Raw genomic sequence first — 22,727 nt, forward strand, 5'->3', positions numbered from 1 at the left:
TACTTTCTACTGTAAATCTCCCTCCTGTGCTACCTCACTCACCTCACTTTAATTGTGTCTTCATCTACGGAGCTCTGGTCTGTAGGAACAAAGACAAAATGAAGTACCCTGAGCTTTAATTAGTTGCAATGAGAATTTTACAGGTTTTTGTTTAGTATAAACAGGAACCGTTCAGCCGTTTTACATAAACTCACAACATTTTAAAGTTAGGAGTCTTTACATAACATTAAGACTCATTCATCAACAACCGTTCCAAATAGATGCGTCTCAACACTTTAGATAAAAATATTGTAATAGAAGTGTTTTACTAAACCCTTTTCATGTATTTCTATGAAGCTTAACAAAGAAACTTAAATTAACGTTAAAGGGATGAATTTAAGAGCCATTTTACTACATAATTAAAGGGACACAATTCAGACAGATTAAACTTGCATGCTTTAATTTACTTATCTTTGTTCTCTTGGTATCTTGTTGAAAAGCAGGGATGTAAGCTTAGAAGTACGAACATGTCTGGGGTACTTTAGCAGCAGTTTATTGCTCTTGCTCATGGATAACATTCTTGCAAGATGGCAGCACTATATTCTGTACTGTAGCGCTCCAAACACTAAACCCAAATTTTTTCCTTTCGTGAATCAGAGCAGCAATTTTAAGCAACTTTCTAATTTACTCCTATTAAAATTGTCTTCATTCTCTTGGTATCTTTATTTTAAAAGCAAGAAAGTTAAGCTGCCGGCCCATTTTGATGAACAACCTGGGTTGTTCCTGCTGATTGGTGGATAAAATCACCCAAACAAGTGCTGTCCAGTGGACTGAACCAAAAATTGTCTGGCTCCTTAGCTTAGATGCCTTTTTCAAATAAAGATAGCATGAGAAGAAAATTTAATAGGAGTAAATTAGAAAGTTGCTGCTATATCTGAAGCACGAAAAAAATGTATGCTTACCTGATAAATTTATTTCTTTAAGACACGATGAGTCCACGGATCATCTTAATTACTAATGGGATATTCACCTCCTGGTCAGCAGGAGGCAAAGAGCACCACAGCAGAGCTGTTAAATAGCTCCTCCCTTCCCTCCCACTCCAATCATTTCGACCGAAGTTAGGAAGAGAAAGGAAAAGCCAAGATGCTGAGTTGTCTGAAGTCTACAATAACCCACAACCTGACAAAAAAAACCAAAAACTAAAAACGAACAGGGCGGGCTGTGGACTCATCGTGTCAAAAAAGAAATACATTTATCAGGTAAGCATAAATTCTCTTTATGACATGAGTCCACGGATCATCTTAATTGCTAATGGGATTCAATACCCAAGCTAGAGTACACAGATGATACGGGAGGGACAAGACAGGGAACCTAAACAGAAGGCACCACTGCTTGAAGAACCTGTCTTCCAAAAACAGCCTCAGCCGAGACAAAATTGTAAAATTTGTAAACTTTGAAAAAGTGTGAAGAGAAGACCAAATAGCAGCCTTGCAAATCTGTTCCACAGAAGCTACATTTTTGAATGCCCATGAGGAAGCAACAGCCCTCATTGGAAGGAGCCGTAACACTCGCGGGAGGCTGCTGTCCATCAGTCTCATATGCAAAACGTAGGATACCCTTCAGTCAAAAAGACAGAAGTAGCCGTAGCTTTCTGTCCCTTGCGTTTTCCAGAGAAAACACAAGCAAAGAGGAAGACTGACGAAAGTCCTAGTCGCCTGCAGGCAAAAATTTAAAGCACGGATCACGTCCAAATTGTGCATAAGTCCTTCCTTCTTAGGAGGATTAGGACACAAGGAAGGCACAACTATCTCCTGATTAATGTTCCGATCAGAAACAACCTTAAGAAGAAATCCTAATTTGGTACGTAAAACTACCTTATCTGAACGGAAAATAAGATAAGACTCATACTGTAATGCAGAGAGTTCTGACACACTCAGAGCAGAAGAGATAGCAAAAAGAAATAAAACTTTCCAAGATAACAACTTAATATCTAAGGAATGCATAAGCTCAAATTGAGCCCCTTGAAGAACCTTGAAAACTAAAATTAAGACTCCATGGAGGAGTAACTGGTTTAAACACAGGCCTGATCCTGACCAAGGCCTGACAAAATTATTGTACATTTGGGACATCCGCCAGCCGTTTGTGTAACAAAATAGATAAGGCTGAGATATAACCCTTTAGGGAACTTGTCTATAAACCTTTCTCCGACCCTTCTTAGAGAAAAGACAAAATTCTAGGAATCCTAATTCTACTCCATGATTAGACCTTGGATTCACACCAATAGAGATATTTACGCCAAATCTTTTGGTAAAACCTTCTAGTTACAGCTTACGAGCATGAAACATGGTCTCTATAACCGAGTCCGAAAACCCCTGCTTGGATAAAATTAAGCATTCAATCTCCAAGCAGTCAGCTTCAGATAAACTAGATTTGAGTGAAGGAGGGACCCTTAAATTAGAAGGCCCCTCCTCAACAGAAGTCTCCCATGTGGGAGAAAAGACATGACCACCAGATATGCATACCAAATCCTGCAAGGTCAAGCAGGCGCAATGAGGTTCACCGACGTCCTCTCCTGCTTGATTTGAACAATGACCCGATGAAGCGCAAATGAAGAAGTTAGGTATGCTAGCCTGAAGATCCAAGGAACCGCCAGAGCATCTATCAGCTCCGCCTAGGGGTCCCTGGACCTCGAGCCGTATCTCAGGAGCTTGGCATTCTGAGAACTCTTCCAGATGGAGTTCCCACTCCCCCGGATGAAAGGTCTGCCTGCTCAGGAAGTCCATCTACCCATTGTCCACCCATGGGGTGTGGATCGCCGACAGGCAACAAGAATGGGCCTCCGCCCACTGAATTATCTTGGTTACCTCTGTCATCGCTAAGGAACTCCTCGTTCCTCCCTGATAGATGTAGGACATTGAAGTTATGTTGTCCGACTGGAACTTGATAAACTGAACCGAGGCTAACTGAGGCTAGTCCAGAAGAGCATTAAATTTCAATCTCAGCTCCAGAATGTTTATAGGAAAAAGACTGACTGAATCCAAACTCCCTTAGCCTTTAGGGAACTCCAGACTGCTCCTCACCCTATAAGGCTGGTGTCCGTTGTCACAATCACCCAAGGTCTGTGAAAACAGAGTCCCTGGGACAGATGATCCAGAAACAAGTTGTATTCGAGGAGACAAAACCGCATAATCGCCGTTCCATTGCCTGAGCATGTCTAACTGCAGAAGTCTGAGATGGAACCGAGAAAACGTGATGTCCTTGCCACCATCGGTCCGATTACCTCAATGCACTGAGCCACTGATGGCCGAGTAGTGGACTGAAGGATTAGACAAATATTGATAAACTTGATTTCCTGACCCTTGTCAGAAAAATCATCATAGATGGGGAATCTAATATAGTTCCCAAGAAGGGTAACTGAAGGACAACACCATGTCCGTGTGAGATCTTGCTTGATAAAATGATGGCGCCTGGACTAGGATGTCGTCCAAATAGGGTGCCACTGTAATGCCCCGGAATTGAAGCACCGCCAACAGCAATCCCAGAAACTTTGTGAAAATTCTGGGAGATGAGGCAAGACTGAAAGGAAAAGCGACAAACTGGTAGTGATTTGTCAGAAAGACAAACTTTAGGATGATCCCTGTGAATAGGAACATACAAGTACACAGCCTTTAAATCCACTGTTGACATAAATTGACCCTCTCGGATCAAGGGAGAATGGAGCGAATAGTTTCCATCTAGAAGAACGGGACTCTGATCAATTTGTCTTCTAAAATGTAATGAAGGTTTTTTGGGAACCACGAACAAAGGGAGTAAAATCCCAGAGCCTGTTCCTGTATCAGAACAGGAACTATAACTCTCCTCTCGGAGAGGTCTCACAGAGCAAACACACCTTTGTCTGGTCTACAGATAGTCTCAAGAACTGAACTATCCTCCAGCTCGTAGGAATAGAAAAAAATTCCCATGAATTTCTGAAAGTTATGAAAATAAATCTTAGGTAGAGGTAGGGATGACCTTCACCTTCAGACACCTAGGCCCAAAAAAGAAGGAATCGCCAAAGACTAGTCTTAGATGACGCATCCTCAAATCAAGATCTTAACCATTAAGATTTTCGAGCCAACATGGTAAGCCTGAAAGATTAGACCTCCCACTTAAAACTTGACGGGAAGTAGCTAACAGAAAGAAATACTTATTCTGGAATTCCTCAAGAGGAATATCTGGTCCGAATAGAATTAGATAACTTATATGCTGCCACATAAGGTAGTCATATCTATCTAGGTTGCCATCCTGAGCAACCCCCCTATATCCATTGGCTCCTTAAAGGAACAACTATCCTCTATGGGAATAGGTCGTTTCCTAGCTAGTGTGGAAAGTAACCCTACCGTCTGCGGAGACTTGTTTGAGGAGTCCACTAAGGCAAACCCCTCTTTCAATATAGGAAATGGAGAAAAAGGAGATACCCGTTCTCTCTTTAATAATGATCTGAGAAAACACGACCAAGATGTCGTTCCAGAGTAGCTAAAACCTCCATAAGTAAGAGACTGAGGTGGTCTTACTTAAAGGGACAGTAAAGTCAAAACTAAACTTTCATGATTCAGATAGTGCATGCAATTTTAAACAACTTTCCAATTTACTTTTATCATCCAATTTGCTTTGTTCCCTTGGTGGTATTTTTGAAAAGCTAAACCTAGCTAGGCTCAAACTGATTTCTAAACAGTTGAAAACCGCCTCCTAGCTCAGAGCATTTTGAAAGTTTCACAGTTAGACTGTGCTAGTTCACATGTGTCATATAGATAACATTGTGCTCACTCCCGTGAAGTTATTTAGGAGTCTTCACTGATTGACTACACTGCATGTCTGTCAAAGGTACTTAGATAAGGAGGCTGTCTGCAAAGGCTTAGATACAAGGTAATCACAGAGGTAAAAAGTATAATAATATAACTGTGTTGGTTATGCAAAAATGGGGAATGGGTAATAAAGGGATTATCTATCTTTTTAAATAAGAAAAATTTTGGTGTAGACTGTCCCTTTAAACTAGAAAGATACCACTGCAGTATCAGCAGGAGAAATTCTACCGTCAGAATCTGAGGATTTATTCTCAGGCGCTACCAAAGTATCCTCAGGCTTCTGAGATAGCAACAACTGACATAAAACCATGCTCATTGAATGTCTAGTTTTCCTCTTGCACTCTCCCTGCAGCATGGGAAAACCGACAACGCATCCTGGACTGCCTAGTACAAGAAGGAAGCAATGTCTTGCAAGGTAACTCCAGGAGTCGTCGTGGAGGAAGCGCAGGACACTGGTTGAATGGATGCTAAATATTTTTTTGTTAGGACACTTGAGAAGGCTTCAGAATATATTGAACATTGTCAGAATGCATCTTGAACAGCATCTGAGACAATTTTGGCTCTGAAAAAGGTTTCTCTCTGAACTGTAAAACCCAGAACAGAAAGTCTTGTTTGGCAAAGCATAAAGTATATGTAACATCCTTATTCCCATTTTTGATCACATAAAAATTAAAAGTAACTTTATTAACATATAAAGAGATCTTTTGGACAAGTGATAACAAATTTGATAAGTGATAAAATTTTAATGTTACTGTGACTTTAAATGGTAAAATAAAATACTTTATTTTAGGGAAAAATAATGCTTTATAGCCCATAAGTGAAAAACCCCAGACCACAGCTCAGCTTTGCTGAGGCGTGTGACACACAGATAGGAAAGTACCAATAGTAGGCATACAATTGGGAATGCTTGTCAAACTTCATAAGAAAAAAAAAAAATCATTTAAATATATAATGAGAATCCTCTGCTTATCAAACGCAGCAGAGGAGACCCATGGTCACCAGCCGACACATCTGGCTTCGGGCTATGCGTACAATGTAATAGACAATCCCCACCCATCGTGGGCGTAACCAGTAAACCTCCAGACTATGTATGATAAAGGCACGTAGACTATCTCCGCCCATCGTGGGCGTAACGTAATTAACCTCCGGACTATGAGGGGAAAAAGGTGTGCAATGACGCGTAGACCAACTCCACCTATCGTGGGCGTAACAAACAAACCTCCTGACAGTATCACTCATGTCATAAATAGACCAGCCGGGAGCAGGAAACGAATGGCGCACATTGTAAGCAGATTGCATATTCCCCCAAGTACACCTCCCGGTCGGCTAGACTATATATTTGTCAGCAAATATAACCGGACTAGTTGCGCAACAAGTTAAACCTCCCATACAGCTAGAATTACAAACAAGCCGTTGGGAGAAGGAGATAGCCATTAAACATAATGAGACTAGCTGCCTAGCAAAAACAAACCTCCCGATCGGCTGCTAACTTAAAATAAAGCCGTTGAGAGTTGCCATCCTGTTGCACCTAACACAAAAACATGAGAGCCACTTCTCCAGTGCCTGCAGAAACTGCCCATGACTCAACACTTCCTAGGGATAATGTCATCTTGTGTCCATTATTAGTATATATTAAAAGTGCCAACATGTCTGTGTCCGTACCCCAGAAAATACAAGTTAGCACTTACCTCATTGTCTGCCTGGCAGCAAGGCAGTACCCAGGTTTAAGAGGTCCTCACCCTCCCATGGACCTGGAAAGAAACGAAAGTCCTGAGTAAAATTCCTTCAGGTTTTCTTAGTCAGGGCAGCATCAGTATGGGGAGGCACAGTGAGAATTATGTCGCACAAGTTCCCATTGCTCTAAAGCCACCAAAAGCTCTACTGTAGAGACCGATATGGACTACGGCTACACCCTAGAACAAAGCAGCACACTGGCACTACTTTAAAAATAATAAACTCTTGATTGAAGAAACTAATCTAACACCTCACTTTACCTCTTCCTATCACTAACGTAGGCAAAGAGAATAACTTGAGTGGGAGGGAAGGGAGGAGCTATTTAACAGCTCTGCTGTGGTGCTCTTTGCCTCCTCCTGCTGACCAGGAGGCGAATATCCAATTAGTAATTAAGATGATCCATGGACTAATCGTGTCTTAAAAAATAAATTTTTGGGTTCAGTGTCCCTTTAATCTAGTTATCTCTTCAACAAAGAAAGCTATGGGAACAAAGCAAATATAATAAAAGTAAAGTGTTAACTTAAAAATGTTTTGCTCTGTCTGAATCGCATAAAATACAATAGTTATATTTTTTTATATAAGCAAGTCTACCTGCAATAAACTGCATCGGAAACATCTATATGAACGAAAAGCCATAATCGTGTTCAATAGAACGCAGTGTTTAAACCACCAGCACTGTTGTACATGTCAGACAGAGAATATATGAAGCTCAGTAACAAAGACCACTTACAGCTCCTGCTACTAGAAGAAGAGTTTTCCATTGCCCTTTTCTTTGAAATAGAGCGTCGCATGGATTTGCGCACTGCCTCGCGGGTCATGCTTTCACGCTTGCTTGCTAAAGAGTACTGTGTGACAAGTGAGGCACGATGGCTAGTTGACTGCCAGCCCACCAAGCTGCGACGTACTGAACGGCGATCAGATCTAGAGCCTGTAGGTGTTGTTCTGTCTTTGGGATCCAATGGTTGTTCTGCATCCAGCTCGATTGGCTGTGGTTTAGCTGCTTGAGTTACATCTTCATCCTGCTTTGGCGTAGATGCTTTGGTCAAACTTAACTTGGCTATGCTGTGGCATTTTGCATCAGGGGTCACTGGCAAAGAGGAGATGGATATCTCAGGGATTGGTTCCTCTGTTTTCTCTTCTGTATTCGGTATAGCATCAGCAAGCTGCAAGTCTGCACTCCTACGCTCCTCAGCAGTTATCTTGACCTGCAAGTCTTGGGACACCTTGGGTGATTCTGGTAAAGGTTTCTCTGGTACAGACGGGCACAATATACTGGTTTGTGCTTGTGCCCTTGTCATTCGTTTGGGTTTTTCAGGCTCTTCCTGAATTGATGCATCAACTGGTTTTTGTATTCTTGTTGACAACCTTCGAACAGATGTACTCCAACTGGAACTGCTTCGCCTACGAGAAGACCTACAAGATAGAGTGAAAATATTTATAGGGACAATATACACCAGTTTTCATATAACTATGTAATAGACACTATAAATAATATGCACAGATACGGATCTAAAAATGCAGTATAAAACCTTTTAAAAACTTACTTAGAAGCCCCAGTTTAGCACTGTTGATAAGAGGGTAGGCTGGGACACCCATAGGTAGGGGCTGGGAAAGCCGAACAAAACACTACCCCCCTCCCTTGCATATGAAAAGACTCATTACACAAACATGAGCAAGCTGGAGTCTAAACAACAGAATACATCTGACACTCTGGGGCTTGGTTAGGAGTCTGAAAACCAGCACAATGTTATTTAAAAATAAGCAAAACTATACATTGTTACAAAAACACCCCAGGGTGAGCTATAAAATAAAAATAAAAAAAAAAATTACAAAACATCTATGCAGAGAAAAATCTAGTGTACAATGTCCCTTTAAGAGCCAGATTCCCAAGAAGAACAATTTAAGCTAGAGCAGACACTTAATGGCAGGGGGGAGTTGAAAAATACAGTGCACAAGGCCTATATCATACCTGCGCACATTAGGGTCATGATTCTCATCTGGCACTACTGATGTCCTTTTTTTCCGTCTGCGCTTTTGAGATGGTGTCTTTGGCATCAGTTCTGGCTCAGCATTGAAGTCACTGAGGAAGATAACAGTTAAGGATCACTAAGCATGAAAAAGCAGATATCTGGGAATAATGTGCTAGAGAACAAGCAGATCTATAATCATGACCTGCAAAATGATATAATCTTGGTTTAGTTCCCTTTCAGGCATAAAAGTCCCAGCTGGAGCCGCAACACACTGCGTATCGCGAATAGGACAGGGCTCTCGAGTCACAGCAATCTGCCATGCCCAGATCAAAAGCTATTGTATGTCTATTCCTTAACTACTGTGGGTTAAGCTTACAAGGGACAGGTGTTCAAAATAAAATACTTTAGAGTAATAAAATGCACAAATTCTTTAAAGAGATATGAAACCCCAAAAGTTATTTCATGACTCAGAAAAAAAAAAAAAAAAAAAATATAAATGTATTCTTACCTGATAAATTTGTTTCTTTTACGATACGATGAGTCCACAGATTTCATCCTTACTTGTGGGATACAATACCAAAGCTATAGTACACGGATGAAAAGGGGAGGGACAAGACAGGGCATCTAAACGGAAGGCACCACTGCTTGAAGAACTTTCATCCCAAAAACAGCCTCAGACAAGGCAAAAGCATCAAATTTGGAAAAAGCGTGAAGAGAAGGCAAGTTGCAGCTTTGCAAATCTGTTCAACAGAAGCATCATTTGTAAATGCCCATGAGGAAGCCACAGCCCTAGTGGAATGAGCCGTAATTCGTTCAGCGGGCTGCTGTCCAGCAGTCTCATAAGCAAAGCGGATGATACTCTTCAGCCAAAAAGAAAGAGGTAGCCGTAGCTTTCTGACCCCTACGTTTCCCAGAAAAAACAATAAACAAACAATGAAGACGATTGACTAAATTCTTTAGTCGCCTGCAAGTAGAACTTTAAGGCACACACCACATCCAAATTATGTAACAGTCGCTCCTTCTTAGAAGGATTAGGACATAAGGAAGGAAAAACTATTTCCCAAATAATATTCTTATTTGAAACAACCTTAGGAAGAAAACCAGGACTGGTTCGTAACACCACCTTATCCGAATGGAAAATAAGATAAGGAGAAACACATTGTAATGCCAAAAGTTCGGATACTCTGTGAGCAGAAGAAAAAGCAACCAAAAATAAAAAAAAAAACTTTCCAAGACAATAACTAAATATCTATGGAACGCATAGGTTCAAACGGAACCCCTCGAAGAACTGTAAGAACTAAATTCAAACTCCAAAGGAGGAGCAATTGGTCTAAACACAGGCCTGATTCCAGTCAGAGCCTGACAAAAAAAAATTGAAGATCTGGAACATCGGCCAGACGTTTGTGTAACAAAGATAGACAAAGCAGAAATCTGTCCCTTTAGGGAACTTGCCGACAACCCTTTCTCCAAATCATCCTGGAGAAAAGACAAAATCCTGGGAATCCTAACCCTACTCCATGAGTAGCCCTTGGATTTGCCCCAATAAAGATATTTACGCCATATCTTATGGTAAACTTTTCTATTAACAGGCTTACGTGCCTGAATCAAGGTATCCATGACCGAATCATAAAACCCTCGCTTAGATAAAATAAAGCGTTCAATCTCCAAGCAGGTAGCTGTAGAGAAACTAGATTCGGATGAAGGAAGGATCCCTGAATGAGAAGGTCTTTCCTCAATGGAAGCTCCCATGGTGTCTGAGATAACATGTCCACCAGGTCGGCATAACAAGGCCACGCAGGAGCGATGAGGATCACCGATGCCCTCTCCTGTTTGACTCGAGCAATCACCCGGGGAAGGAGAGCAAATGGAGGGAACACAGAAGCTAGACAAAGACCAAGGTACTGCCAAGGCATCTATCAGCACGGCCCGGGGATCCCTGGACCCATATCTCGGAAGCTTGGCATTCTGACGAAACGCCACAAGATCCAACTCCAGCCTGCCCCATCTGAAAATCAGGTTGGCAAAGACCTCCGGATGGAGTACCCATTCACCTGGATGAAAAGTTCGTCTGCTCAGAAAGTCCGCTTCCCAGTTAACCACACCTGGGATGTGGATCGCCGTCAGATAAAAGTGAGATTCCGCCCACTGAATTATCTTGGCTACTTCTGTCATCGCCAAGGAAATCCTCGTTCCTCCCTGATGATAGATGCAAGATACAGTCATAATGGTGTCCGACTGAAATCTGAGGAATTTGGCCTAATCCAATTGAGGCCAAGTCTGAAGTGCATTGAATATTACTCTCAACTCCAGGATACTGATGGGAAGGATAGACTTTGTTAGAGTCCATACACCCTGGGTCCTCAGGGAGTTTCAGACTGCATCCCATCCTAGCAGGCTGGTATCTGTTGTAACTATCTCCCATGAGGGTCTGCGTAAGATGATCCAGCAACAACCACCATAGAAGAGAGTCCCTTGTCTTCTAATCTTGAATTATTTGAGAAGACAAATTTGTATAATCTCCATTCCACTGACTTAAAGGGACACTCAGGTTAAATTAAATTTACCTGATTCAGATACAGCATGTAATTTTAAACAATTTTCCAATTTACTTCCATTAAAAAAAAATGTGCACAGTCTTTTATATTTACACGTTTTGAGTCACCAGCTCCTACTGAGCATGTGCAAGATTTCACAGACTATACGTATATGCATTTGTGAATGGCTGATTGCCATCACATGGTACAAGGCGAGTGGAAATATACATAACTTTGAAATTTGTTATAAAAAAAAATCTACTACTCGTTTGAAGTTCAGACTAAGTGCTATTGCATTGTTTTGTTATCTTGCATTTGTTGATTATTCAAATCTAATGTGTTGACTGGTCCTTTAACATGGTCAGTTGCAGAGATCTGAGACGAAACAGAGCAAACTGAATGATGTCCATTGCCGCTACCATCAATCCAAAGAACTCTATGCACTGAGCCACTGACCGCCGAGGATTGGTCTGAAGGGCTCGGCATGTGTGCAGAATCTTTAATTTTCATGGATAGAGAGTTGATTCAAGTGCCTAAGAAAGGAACCCTTGTCAGTGGGTCAGCAAATTCCTTTCCAGATTCACCTGCCAATAGAACAATGTCGGTAACAGATTTTTCCAGCTGATAAGACGCCTGGATCAGAATATTGTCCAGATAAGGCGCCCCTGCAAAACCCCAGTCTTAGAACCGCTAGCAGAGTCCCCAGACCAAATCTACCAGGGCGCAGTGGCCCCAGGTAGATTTGGCTTGCGAATATATATCTTCCAGTTTAGAAGAGGAAGGGGTGGTTCCCTGAAAATTCGAAAGGCAGCAAAATTTAGCGATCTGCAGAAAAGTCGAATTTAGCAAACTCATAAGTTTTAATCATATCCTGGATTTATCCATAGGACTTTCTAATTGGAAAAGTACAGCAGTCAAATTGCCGTCGCTCTAGTGACGGTGACACAGCTGAAAGTGGTTGGAAGCCCTGGAGTACAACCCTTTCTGAATCATTGAAAGAAGCAGCTACCCTGTTAGGAAGTCTCGTAGCCCAGCTGATCCCTTCTAACCCCAGGAATGACTATCCAGCCTCCTTAGCTGAGAAGGGAATATCATATGAAAAATAGCATGCTAGAAAAAAGGTTGGAGCCCTCCACTTGTTAAAACACAGGATGCATGAGGGACAGCAGAAAATGACACTGCAGTAGCATGTTGGATTGAACATGCAAACACTCGAGTTTGCAAGCCCCCAAATTAGACCACAAAAGTACACCACATGGGCCCTAATATGTTGTGGACACTGTAGGAATGTGGTAAAATGACCATCGTCAACATACTCCCCAATTGTAATATCTTTAAGAGGAGAGGGTCTTAGAAAAAGTGGAAAACACCGTCTTTTTTCAAAATAAACTTTTCTGTTGTGCAGAAAACAATAATAAAAAAAAAAGTTAACATTGCTGTTAAAAAAACATTGCTAATAACATGAAACAAGCAATGTCATGTGCCACAATTCCATATAAAATCTGAAAGGAACCGCAGAGCACTGCATGCAGCCATAAAAATCCTAGACCCACAATAGTGAAAAAAAAAAAAAAAAAAAAGTGGTTAGAGGATGCGCAGAGCACTGCATGTGGGCCATAACAATATGTGGGACACAAGAGAATTGCAGCTAAAATGACCATAGTCAGGCCAAACAGCACAGCCTTATAAGGATAAATTCTCACTTTATTGTTAAACAGTTTTCACATAATACTGTCTCTTTAAGGGCAAAGGCAATTCGTCCTTGTGAACTTATGTGTTACTATATGTAAATACTGTCAGCCGTTCACTGAACAACCATACCATACACTATAAGAGCAGAAGCAATGCAACAGCACACAATACAGAGTTAACCTCAGAGAAGATTGCAGGGGTACTCTAATACTCATTCCCCACGTATCTTAAACCAAATCCGGAGCGCAATGGCAACGCTATCCGGACACAGAGGGGGAAGAGCTGCATCAGTCAAGGAAATCAGGAAACGAGCACAGCCAAAGACTGTTCCAAGCTCCGCCTCTCGTGAACACAGCCAGCATATAGTCCTTACTACTGCGCCGCTGAGAAAAAAAAAAAAAAAAGCCAGAGATAAGCCCGCCCTTCGTGGGCGTAATGTACACACTCTCCCGGTCGCCATATTTACATTAGATGCGACTAACGGGAGTTAACTGACCCCTTTCAGTAAAAATGTAAAACCAGTCATACTCCTCAAACTAACAAGGTATAACAAGGAGCCATACAATAAAAAGCTACACCATAAAAGATACCTCATTCAGATTAACCCTCTTCTGTATAATGGGTAGAAAAGAATGAGCGCGCCACATCCCTTCAAGAACGGCCCTTTGTGGGTGGAGACACAACGGTTATCTCCCGGGCGGCATGATTGTTTTATCTCCCGGAGAAAGTTACAGAGAGCCCCACTAATAAAGAAAAAAGTAAATTTATGCTTACCTGATAAATTGATTTCTTCTATGATACGACGAGTCCACGGATTCATCCTTTACTTGTGGGATATTATCCTACTGCCAACAGGAAGTGGCAAAGAGCACCACAGCAGAGCTTTCTATATAGCTCCTCCCTTGACTCCACCCCCAGTCATTCGACCGAAGGTATAGGAAGAAAAAAAGACTAAAAAAAAAAAAACAAAAAAAAAAACTAAAAGGTGCAGAGGTGACTGAAGTTTTAAAATAAAAAAATATAATCAGTCTTAAAATGACAGGGCGGGCCGTGGACTCGTCATATAGAAGAAATCAGGTAAGCATAAATTTACTTTTCTTCTATAAGATACGAGTCCACGGATTCATCCTTTACTTGTGGGATACAATACCAAAGCTACAGGACACGGATGAACGGGAGGGACAAGACAGATGCCTAAACAGAATGCACCACTGCTTGAAGAACTTTTCTCCCAAAAATAGCCTCCGAAGAAGCAAAAGTATCAAATTTGTAAAAGGTATGAAGGGAAGACCAAGTCGCAGCCTTACAAATCTGTTCAACAGAAGCATTGTTTTTTAAAAGCCCATGTGGAAGCCACCGCTCTAGTAGAGTGAGCTGTAATCCTTTCAAGAGGTTGCTGTCCAGCAGTCTCGTATGCCAACCGGATGATGCTTTTCAGCCAAAAAGAAACAGGTAGCCGTAGCTTTGACCTCTACGTTTTCCAGAATAGACACGAGAAGATGTTTGACGGAAATCTTTGGTCGCTTGCAAGTAAAACTTCAAAGCACGAACCACGTCCAAGTTGTGTAAAAGACGCTCCTTCTTAGAAGGGTTAGAACACAGAGAAGGAACAATTTCCTGATTAATATCTTATTAGTAACAACCTTAGGAAGGAATCCAGGTTTGGTACACAAAGCCACCTTATCAGAATGGAAAACAAGATAAGGCGAGTCTCATTGCAATGCAGATAGTTCAGAAACTCTTCGAGCCGAAGAGATAGCAACCAAAAAAACAGAACTTTCCAAGATAGAAGCTTAATATCTATGGAATGCATAGGTTCAAACGGAACCCCTTGAAGAACTAAATTCAAACTACAACAGGTTTAAACACATTCTTGATTCTAGCCAAAGCCTAACAAAACGACTGGAACATCTGCCAGACGCTTGTGCAGTAAAATTGCTAAAGCAGATATCTGTCCCTTTAGGGAACTAGCTGGTAACCCCTTCTCCAATCCTTCTTGGAGAAAAGACAAAATCCTAGGAATCCTGATCTTACTCCATGAGTAGCCTTTGGATTCACACCAATAAAGATATTTACGCCATATCTTATGATAAATGTTCCTAGTGACAGGCTTTTGAGCCTGAATCAAGGTATCTATGACCAACTCAGAGAATCCCCTGGTTCAATCTCCAGGCAGTCAGCCGCAGAGAAACTAGATTTGGATGATGGAACGGACCTTGAATGAGAAGGTCCTGTCTCAGTTTCCAGTGTCAGAGATGACATTTCCACCAGGTCTGCATACCAAGTCCTGCGTGGCCACACAGGTGCTATCAAAACTACCGAAGCCCTCTCCTGTTTGATTCTGGCAATCAGACGAGGAAGGAGAGGAAAATGAGGAAACACATAAGCCAGGTTGAACGACCAAGGTACTGCTAGAGCATCCCTCGATCTGGACCCGTAAAAAGGAAGTTTGGCATTCTGACGAGATGCCATCAGATCCAATTCTGGTGTGCCCCATTGATGAATCAATTGTGCAAACTCCTCCGGATGAAAAGCCTGTCGACTTAGAAAATCCGCTTCCCAGTTCTCCACTCCTGGGATATAGATTGCTGATAGATGGCAAGAGTGAGTCTGCCCATCAAATTTTAGAAACCTCTATCATCGCTAGAGAACTTTGTTCCCCCTTGATGATTGATATATGCTACAGTCGTGATACTGTCCAACTGGTATCTTATGAATTTGGCCAAAGCGCGTTGAATATCGCTTTCAGTTCTAGAATATTTATTGGAAGGAGAGCCTCCTCCCGAGTCTACACACCCTGTGCCTTTAGGGAATTCCAGACTGCACCCCAGCCCAATAGGCTGGCGTCTGTCACTATGACCCATGCTGGCCTGCGGAAACACATTCCCAGGGACAGATGATCCTGTGACAACCACCAAAGAAGAGTCTCTAGTCTCTTGATCCAGATTTATCTGAGGAGAAATTTGCATAGTCCCCATTCCACTGTCTGAGCATGCATAGTTGCAGTGGTCTGAGAAGCAAGCGAGCAAACTGAACTATGTCCATTGCTGCTACCATTAGTCCAATTACCTCCATACACTGAGCCACTGGTGGCTGAGGAATGGAATGAAGTGCTCGGCAGGTGGTTAAGATCTTTGATTTCCTGACCTCAGTCAGAAAAATTCTCATGTCTACCGAGTCTATAAGAGTTCCCAGGAATGGAACTCTTGTGAGAGGGATAAGTGAACTCTTCTTTATGTTCACCTTCCACCCTTGAGATCTTAGAAAAGCCAACACGATGTCCGTGTGAGATTTGGCAAGTTGGTAAGTTGACACCTGAATCAAGATATCGTCCAGATAGGGTGCCACTGCTATGCCCCGCGGCCTTAGAACCGCTGCGTCCCGTGAAAATTCTGGGAGCTGTGGCCAACTCGAAAGGGAGAGCCACAAACTGGTAATGCTTGTCCAGGAAGGCGAACCTGAGGAACTGGTGATTAGCTTTGTGGATAGGAATGTGAAGATATGCATCCTTCAAATCCACGGTGGTCATATATTGACCCTCCTGGATCATTGGTAAAATTGTCCGAATGGTCTCCATCTTGAAGGATGGGACTGAGAAATTTGTTTAGGATCTTGAGATCTAAAATCGGTCTGAAGGTTCCCTCTTTTTTGGGAACCACAAACAGATTGGAGTAAAACCCCATAGTATATAGCTCTTCTACACAGCGTAAGAATGCCTCTTTGTCTGGTTTACAGACAACCTTGAAAGATGAAATCTCCCCCTTGGAAGAGAATCTTTAATTCTAGAAGATACCCCTGGGTCACAATTTCTAATGCCCAGGAATCCTGAACGTCTCTTGCGCAAGCCTGAGCAAAAAGAGAAAGTCTGCCCCCCACTAGATCCAGTCCCGGGTCGGGGGCTGCCCCTTCATGCTGTCTTGGTAGCAGCAGCGGGCTTCTTGGCCTTTTTACCTTTATTCCAGGTCTGGTTAGGTCTCCAGACTGACTTGGATTGAGCAAAATTCCCCTCCTGCTTTGTGGCAGGGGAGGATGTAGCGGGACCACCTTTGAAGTTTCGAAAGGAACGAAAATTATTTTGTTTGGCCCTCATTCTATTTGTCTTATCCTGAGGAAGGGCATGGCCTTTTCCTCCAGTGATGTCGGAAATGATCTCCTTCAGTTCAGGCCCGAATAGGGTCTAACCCTTGAAAGGAATAGCTAATAGCTTAGATTTTGATGACACATCAGCTGACCAGGACTTAAGCCATAACGCTCTACGCGCTAAAATGGCAAAACCTGAATTCTTTGCTGATAATTTAGCCAGTTGAAAAGCGGCATCTGTAATGAAAGAATTAGCTAGCTTGACAGCCTTAATTCTATCTAAAATATCATATAATGGGGTCTCAAACTTAAGAGCCTCCTCAAGAGCCTCCAACCAAAACGCAGCTGCAGTAGTTACAGGAACAAAGCACGCTATAGGTTGCAGAAGAAAACCCTGATGAATAAATATTTTCTTTAGAAGACCCTCTAATTTTTTTATCCATAGGATCTTTGAAAGCACAACTGTCCTCAATAGGTATAGTTGAACGCTTAGCTAGGGTAGAAAACAGAATTTATGTTTACCTGATAAATTACTTTCTCCAACGGTGTGTCCGGTCCACGGCGTCATCCTTACTTGTGGGATATTCTCTTCCCCAACAGGAAATGGCAAAGAGCCCAGCAAAGCTGGTCACATGATCCCTCCTAGGCTCTGCCTTCCCCAGTCATTCGACCGACGTAAAGGAGGAATATTTGCAAAGGAGAAACCATATGATACCGTGGTGACTGTAGTTAAAGAAAATAAATTATCAGACCTGATTAAAAAACCAGGGCGGGCCGTGGACCGGACACACCGTTGGAGAAAGTAATTTATCAGGTAAACATAAATTCTGTTTTATCCAACATAGGTGTGTCCGGTCCACGGCGTCATCCTTACTTGTGGGAACCAATACCAAAGCTTTAGGACACGGATGAAGGGAGGGAGCAAATCAGGTCACCTAGATGGAAGGCACCACGGCTTGCAAAACCTTTCTCCCAAAAATAGCCTCAGAAGAAGCAAAAGTATCACTTGTAAAATTTAGTAAAAGTGTGCAGTGAAGACCAAGTCGCTGCCTTACATATCTGATCAACAGAAGCCTCGTTCTTGAAGGCCCATGTGGAAGCCACAGCCCTAGTGGAATGAGCTGTGATTCTTTCAGGAGGCTGCCGTCCGGCAGTCTCATAAGCCAATCTGATGATGCTTTTAATCCAAAAAGAGAGAGAGGTAGAAGTTGCTTTTTGACCTCTCCTTTTACCAGAATAAACAACAAACAAGGAAGATGTTTGTCTAAAATCCTTTGTAGCATCTAAATAGAATTTTAGAGCACGAACAACATCCAAATTGTGCAACAAACGTTCCTTCTTTGAAACTGGATTCGGACACAAAGAAGGCACGACTATCTCCTGGTTAATGTTTTTGTTAGAAACAACTTTCGGAAGAAAACCAGGTTTAGTACGTAAAACCACCTTATCTGCATGGAACACCAGATAAGGAGGAGAACACTGCAGAGCAGATAATTATGAAACTCTTCTAGCAGAAGAAATTGCAACCAAAAACAAAACTTTCCAAGATAATAACTTAATATCAACGGAATGTAAGGGTTCAAACGGAACCCCCTGAAGAACTGAAAGAACTAAATTGAGACTCCAAGGAGGAGTCAAAGGTTTGTAAACAGGCTTGATTCTAACCAGAGCCGGAACAAAGGCTTGAACATCTGGCACAGCTGCCAGCTTTTTGTGAAGTAACACAGACAAGGCAGAAATCTGTCCCTTCAAGGAACTTGCAGATAATCCTTTCTCCAAACCTTCTTGAAGAAAGGATAGAATCTTAGGAATTTTTACCTTGTCCCAAGGGAATCCTTTAGATTCACACCAACAGATGTATTTTTTCCATATTTTGTGGTAAATTTTTCTAGTTACAGGCTTTCTGGCCTGAACAAGAGTATCAATGACAGAATCTGAGAACCCTCGCTTTGATAAGATCAAGCGTTCAATCTCCAAGCAGTCAGTTGGAGTGAGACCAGATTCGGATGTTCGAACGGACCTTGAACAAGAAGGTCTCGTCTCAAAGGTAGCTTCCATGGTGGAGCCGATGACATTCACCAGGTCTGCATACCAAGTCCTGCGTGGCCACGCAGGAGCTATCAAGATCACCGATGCCCTCTCCTGATTGATCCTGGCTACCAGCCTGGGGATGAGAGGAAACGGCGGGAATACATAAGCTAGTTTGAAGGTCCAAGGTGCTACTAGTGCATCTACTAGAGTCGCCTTGGGATCCCTGGATCTGGACCCGTAGCAAGGAACCTTGAAGTTCTGACGAGAGGCCATCAGATCCATGTCTGGAATGCCCCACAATTGAGTAATTTGGGCAAAGATTTCCGGATGGAGTTCCCACTCCCCCGGATGAAATGTCTGACGACTCAGAAAATCCGCTTCCCAATTTTCCACTCCTGGGATGTGGATTGCGGACAAGTGGCAGGAGTGAGTCTCCGCCCATTGAATGATTTTGGTCACTTCTTCCATCGCCAGGGAACTCCTTGTTCCCCCCTGATGGTTGATGTACGCAACAGTCGTCATGTTGTCTGATTGAAACCGTATGAACTTGGCCTTTGCTAGCTGAGGCCAAGCCTTGAGAGCATTGAATATCGCTCTCAGTTCCAGAATATTTATCGGGAGAAGAGATTCTTCCCGAGACCAAAGACCCTGAGCTTTCAGGGGTCCCCAGACCGCGCCCCAGCCCACCAGACTGGCGTCGGTCGTGACAATGACCCACTCTGGTCTGCGGAAGCTCATCCCCTGTGACAGGTTGTCCAGGGACAGCCACCAACGGAGTGAATCTCTGGTCCTCTGATCTACTTGTATCGTCGGAGACAAGTCTGTATAGTCCCCATTCCACTGACTGAGCATGCACAGTTGTAATGGTCTTAGATGAATTCGCACAAAAGGAACTATGTCCATTGCCGCTACCATCAAACCTATTACTTCCATGCACTGCGCTATGGAAGGAAGAGGAACAGAATGAAGTATTTGACAAGAGTTTAGAAGTTTTGATTTTCTGGCCTCTGTCAGAAAAATCCTCATTTCTAAGGAGTCTATTATTGTTCCCAAGAAGGGAACCCTTGTTGACGGAGATAGAGAACTTTTTTCTACGTTCACTTTCCACCCGTGAGATCTGAGAAAGGCCAGGACAATGTCCGTGTGAGCCTTTGCTTGAGGAAGGGACGACGCTTGAATCAGAATGTCGTCCAAGTAAGGTACTACTGCAATGCCCCTTGGTCTTAGCACCGCTAGAAGGGACCCTAGTACCTTTGTGAAAATCCTTGGAGCAGTGGCTAATCCGAACGGAAGTGCCACAAACTGGTAATGCTTGTCCTGGATAGGAATATGTAGATACGCATCCTTTAAATCCACCGTGGTCATGAATTGACCTTCCTGGATGGAAGGAAGAATTGTTCGAATGGTTTCCATTTTGAACGATGGAACCTTGAGAAACTTGTTTAGGATCTTGAGATCTAAGATTGGTCTGAATGTTCCCTCTTTTTTGGGAACTACGAACAGATTGGAGTAGAACCCCATCCCTTGTTCTCCTAAAGGAACAGGATGAATCACTCCCATTTTTAACAGGTCTTCTACACAATGTAAGAATGCCTGTCTTTATGTGGTCTGAAGACAATTGAGACCTGTGGAACCTCCCCCTTGGGGGAAGCCCCTTGAATTCCAGAAGATAACCTTGGGAGACTATTTCTAGTGCCCAAGGATCCAGAACATCTCTTGCCTGAGCGAAGAGAGAGAGTCTGCCCCCCACCAGATCCGGTCCCGGATCGGGGGCCAACATCTCATGCTGTCTTGGTAGCAGTGGCAGGTTTCTTGGCCTGCTTTGCTTTGTTCCAGCCTTGCATTGGTCTCCAGGCTGGCTTGGCTTGAGAAGTATTACCCTCTTGCTTAGAGGACGTAGCACTTGGGGCTGGTCCGTTTCTGCGAAAGGGACGAAAATTAGGTTTATTTTTGGCCTTGAAAGACCTATCCTGAGGAAGGGCGTGGCCCTTGCCCCCAGTGATATCAGAGATAATCTCTTTCAAGTCAGGGCCAAACAGCGTTTTCCCCTTGAAAGGAATGTTAAGCAATTTGTTCTTGGAAGACGCATCCGCTGACCAAGATTTTAACCAAAGCGCTCTGCGCGCCACAATAGCAAAACCAGAATTTTTCGCCGCTAACCTAGCCAATTGCAAAGTGGCGTCTAGGGTGAAAGAATTAGCCAATTTGAGAGCATGAATTCTGTCCATAATCTCCTCATAAGAAGAAGAATTATTATTGAGCGCCTTTTCTAGCTCATCGAACCAGAAACACGCTGCTGTAGTGACAGGAACAATGCATGAAATTGGTTGTAGAAGGTAACCTTGCTGAACAAACATCTTTTTAAGCAAACCTAATTTTTTTATCCATAGGATCTTTGAAAGCACAACTATCTTCTATGGGTATAGTGGTGCGTTTGTTTAGAGTAGAAACCGCCCCCTCGACCTTGGGGACTGTCTGCCATAAGTCCTTTCTGGGGTCGACCATAGGAAACAATTTTTTAAATATGGGGGGAGGGACGAAAGGTATACCGGGCCTTTCCCATTCTTTATTTACAATGTCCGCCACCCGCTTGGGTATAGGAAAAGCTTCGGGGGGCCCCGGGACCTCTAGGAACTTGTCCATTTTACATAGTTTCTCTGGAATGACCAAATTCTCACAATCATCCAGAGTGGATAACACCTCCTTAAGCAGAGCGCGGAGATGTTCCAATTTAAATTTAAATGTAATCACATCAGGTTCAGCTTGTTGAGAAATTTTCCCTGAATCTGAAATTTCTCCCTCAGACAAAACCTCCCTGGCCCCCTCAGACTGGTGTAGGGGCCCTTCAGAACCAATATCAGCGTCCTCATGCTCTTCAGTATTTTCTAAAACAGAGCAGTCGCGCTTTCGCTGATAAGTGGGCATTTTGGCTAAAATGTTTTTGATAGAATTATCCATTACAGCCGTTAATTGTTGCATAGTAAGGAGTATTGGCGCGCTAGATGTACTAGGGGCCTCCTGTGTGGGCAAGACTGGTGTAGACGAAGGAGGGGATGATGCAGTACCATGCTTACTCCCCTCACTTGAGGAATCATCTTGGGCATCATTTTCTCTAAATTTTGTGTCACATAAATCACATCTATTTAAATGAGAAGGAACCTTGGCTTCCCCACATTCAGAACACAGTCTCTGGTAGTTCAGACATGTTAAACAGGCAAAAACTTGATAACAAAGTACAAAAAACGTTTTAAAATAAACCGTTACTGTCACTTTAAATTTTAAACTGAACACACTTTATTACTGCAATTGCGAAAAAGTATGAAGGAATTGTTCAAAATTCACCAAAATTTCACCACAGTGTCTTAAAGCCTTAAAAGTATTGCACACCAAATTTGGAAGCTTTAACCCTTAAAATAACGGAACCGGAGCAGTTTTTATATTTAACCCCTTTACAGTCCCTGGTATCTGCTTTGCTGAGACCCAACCAAGCCCAAAGGGGAATACGATACCAAATGACGCCTTCAGAAAGTCTTTTCTATGTATCAGAGCTCCTCACACATGCATCTGCATGTCATGCTTCTCAAAAACAAGTGCGCAATAGAGGCGCGAAAATGAGACTCTGCCTATGATTAGGGAAAGCCCCTAGAGAATAAGGTGTCCAATACAGTGCCTGCCGGTTATTTTACATAATTCCCAAGATTAAAATAATTCCTCAAGGCTATGGAGTATAAAATATGTTTATATATAAATCGATTTAGCCCAGAAAATGTCTACAGTCTTAAAAAGCCCTTGTGAAGCCCTTTTTTTCTTTCTGTAATAAAAATGGCTTACCGGATCCCATAGGGAAAATGACAGCTTCCAGC

At 42.7% G+C, this 22,727-nt stretch overlaps 1 protein-coding gene across 3 annotated transcripts in view; it reads right to left on the reverse strand.

The window, feature by feature from the left end:
- Positions 1-22,727, reverse strand: part of INCENP (inner centromere protein) — a 133,551-nt gene that overhangs the window by 80,122 nt on the left and 30,702 nt on the right. For all 3 annotated transcript variants that reach the window (XM_053720460.1, XM_053720457.1, XM_053720458.1), the window contains exons 3-5: positions 8,527-8,637; positions 7,288-7,970; positions 43-79 (exon numbers count right to left, since the gene is read on the reverse strand). In XM_053720460.1, coding sequence (XP_053576435.1) covers positions 43-79; positions 7,288-7,970; positions 8,527-8,637 — 831 coding nt within the window. The remainder of the gene's footprint in view (positions 1-42; positions 80-7,287; positions 7,971-8,526; positions 8,638-22,727) is intronic.

This window comes from Bombina bombina, chromosome 7, assembly GCF_027579735.1.
Source record: "Bombina bombina isolate aBomBom1 chromosome 7, aBomBom1.pri, whole genome shotgun sequence".
Lineage (NCBI taxonomy): Eukaryota > Metazoa > Chordata > Amphibia > Anura > Bombinatoridae > Bombina > Bombina bombina.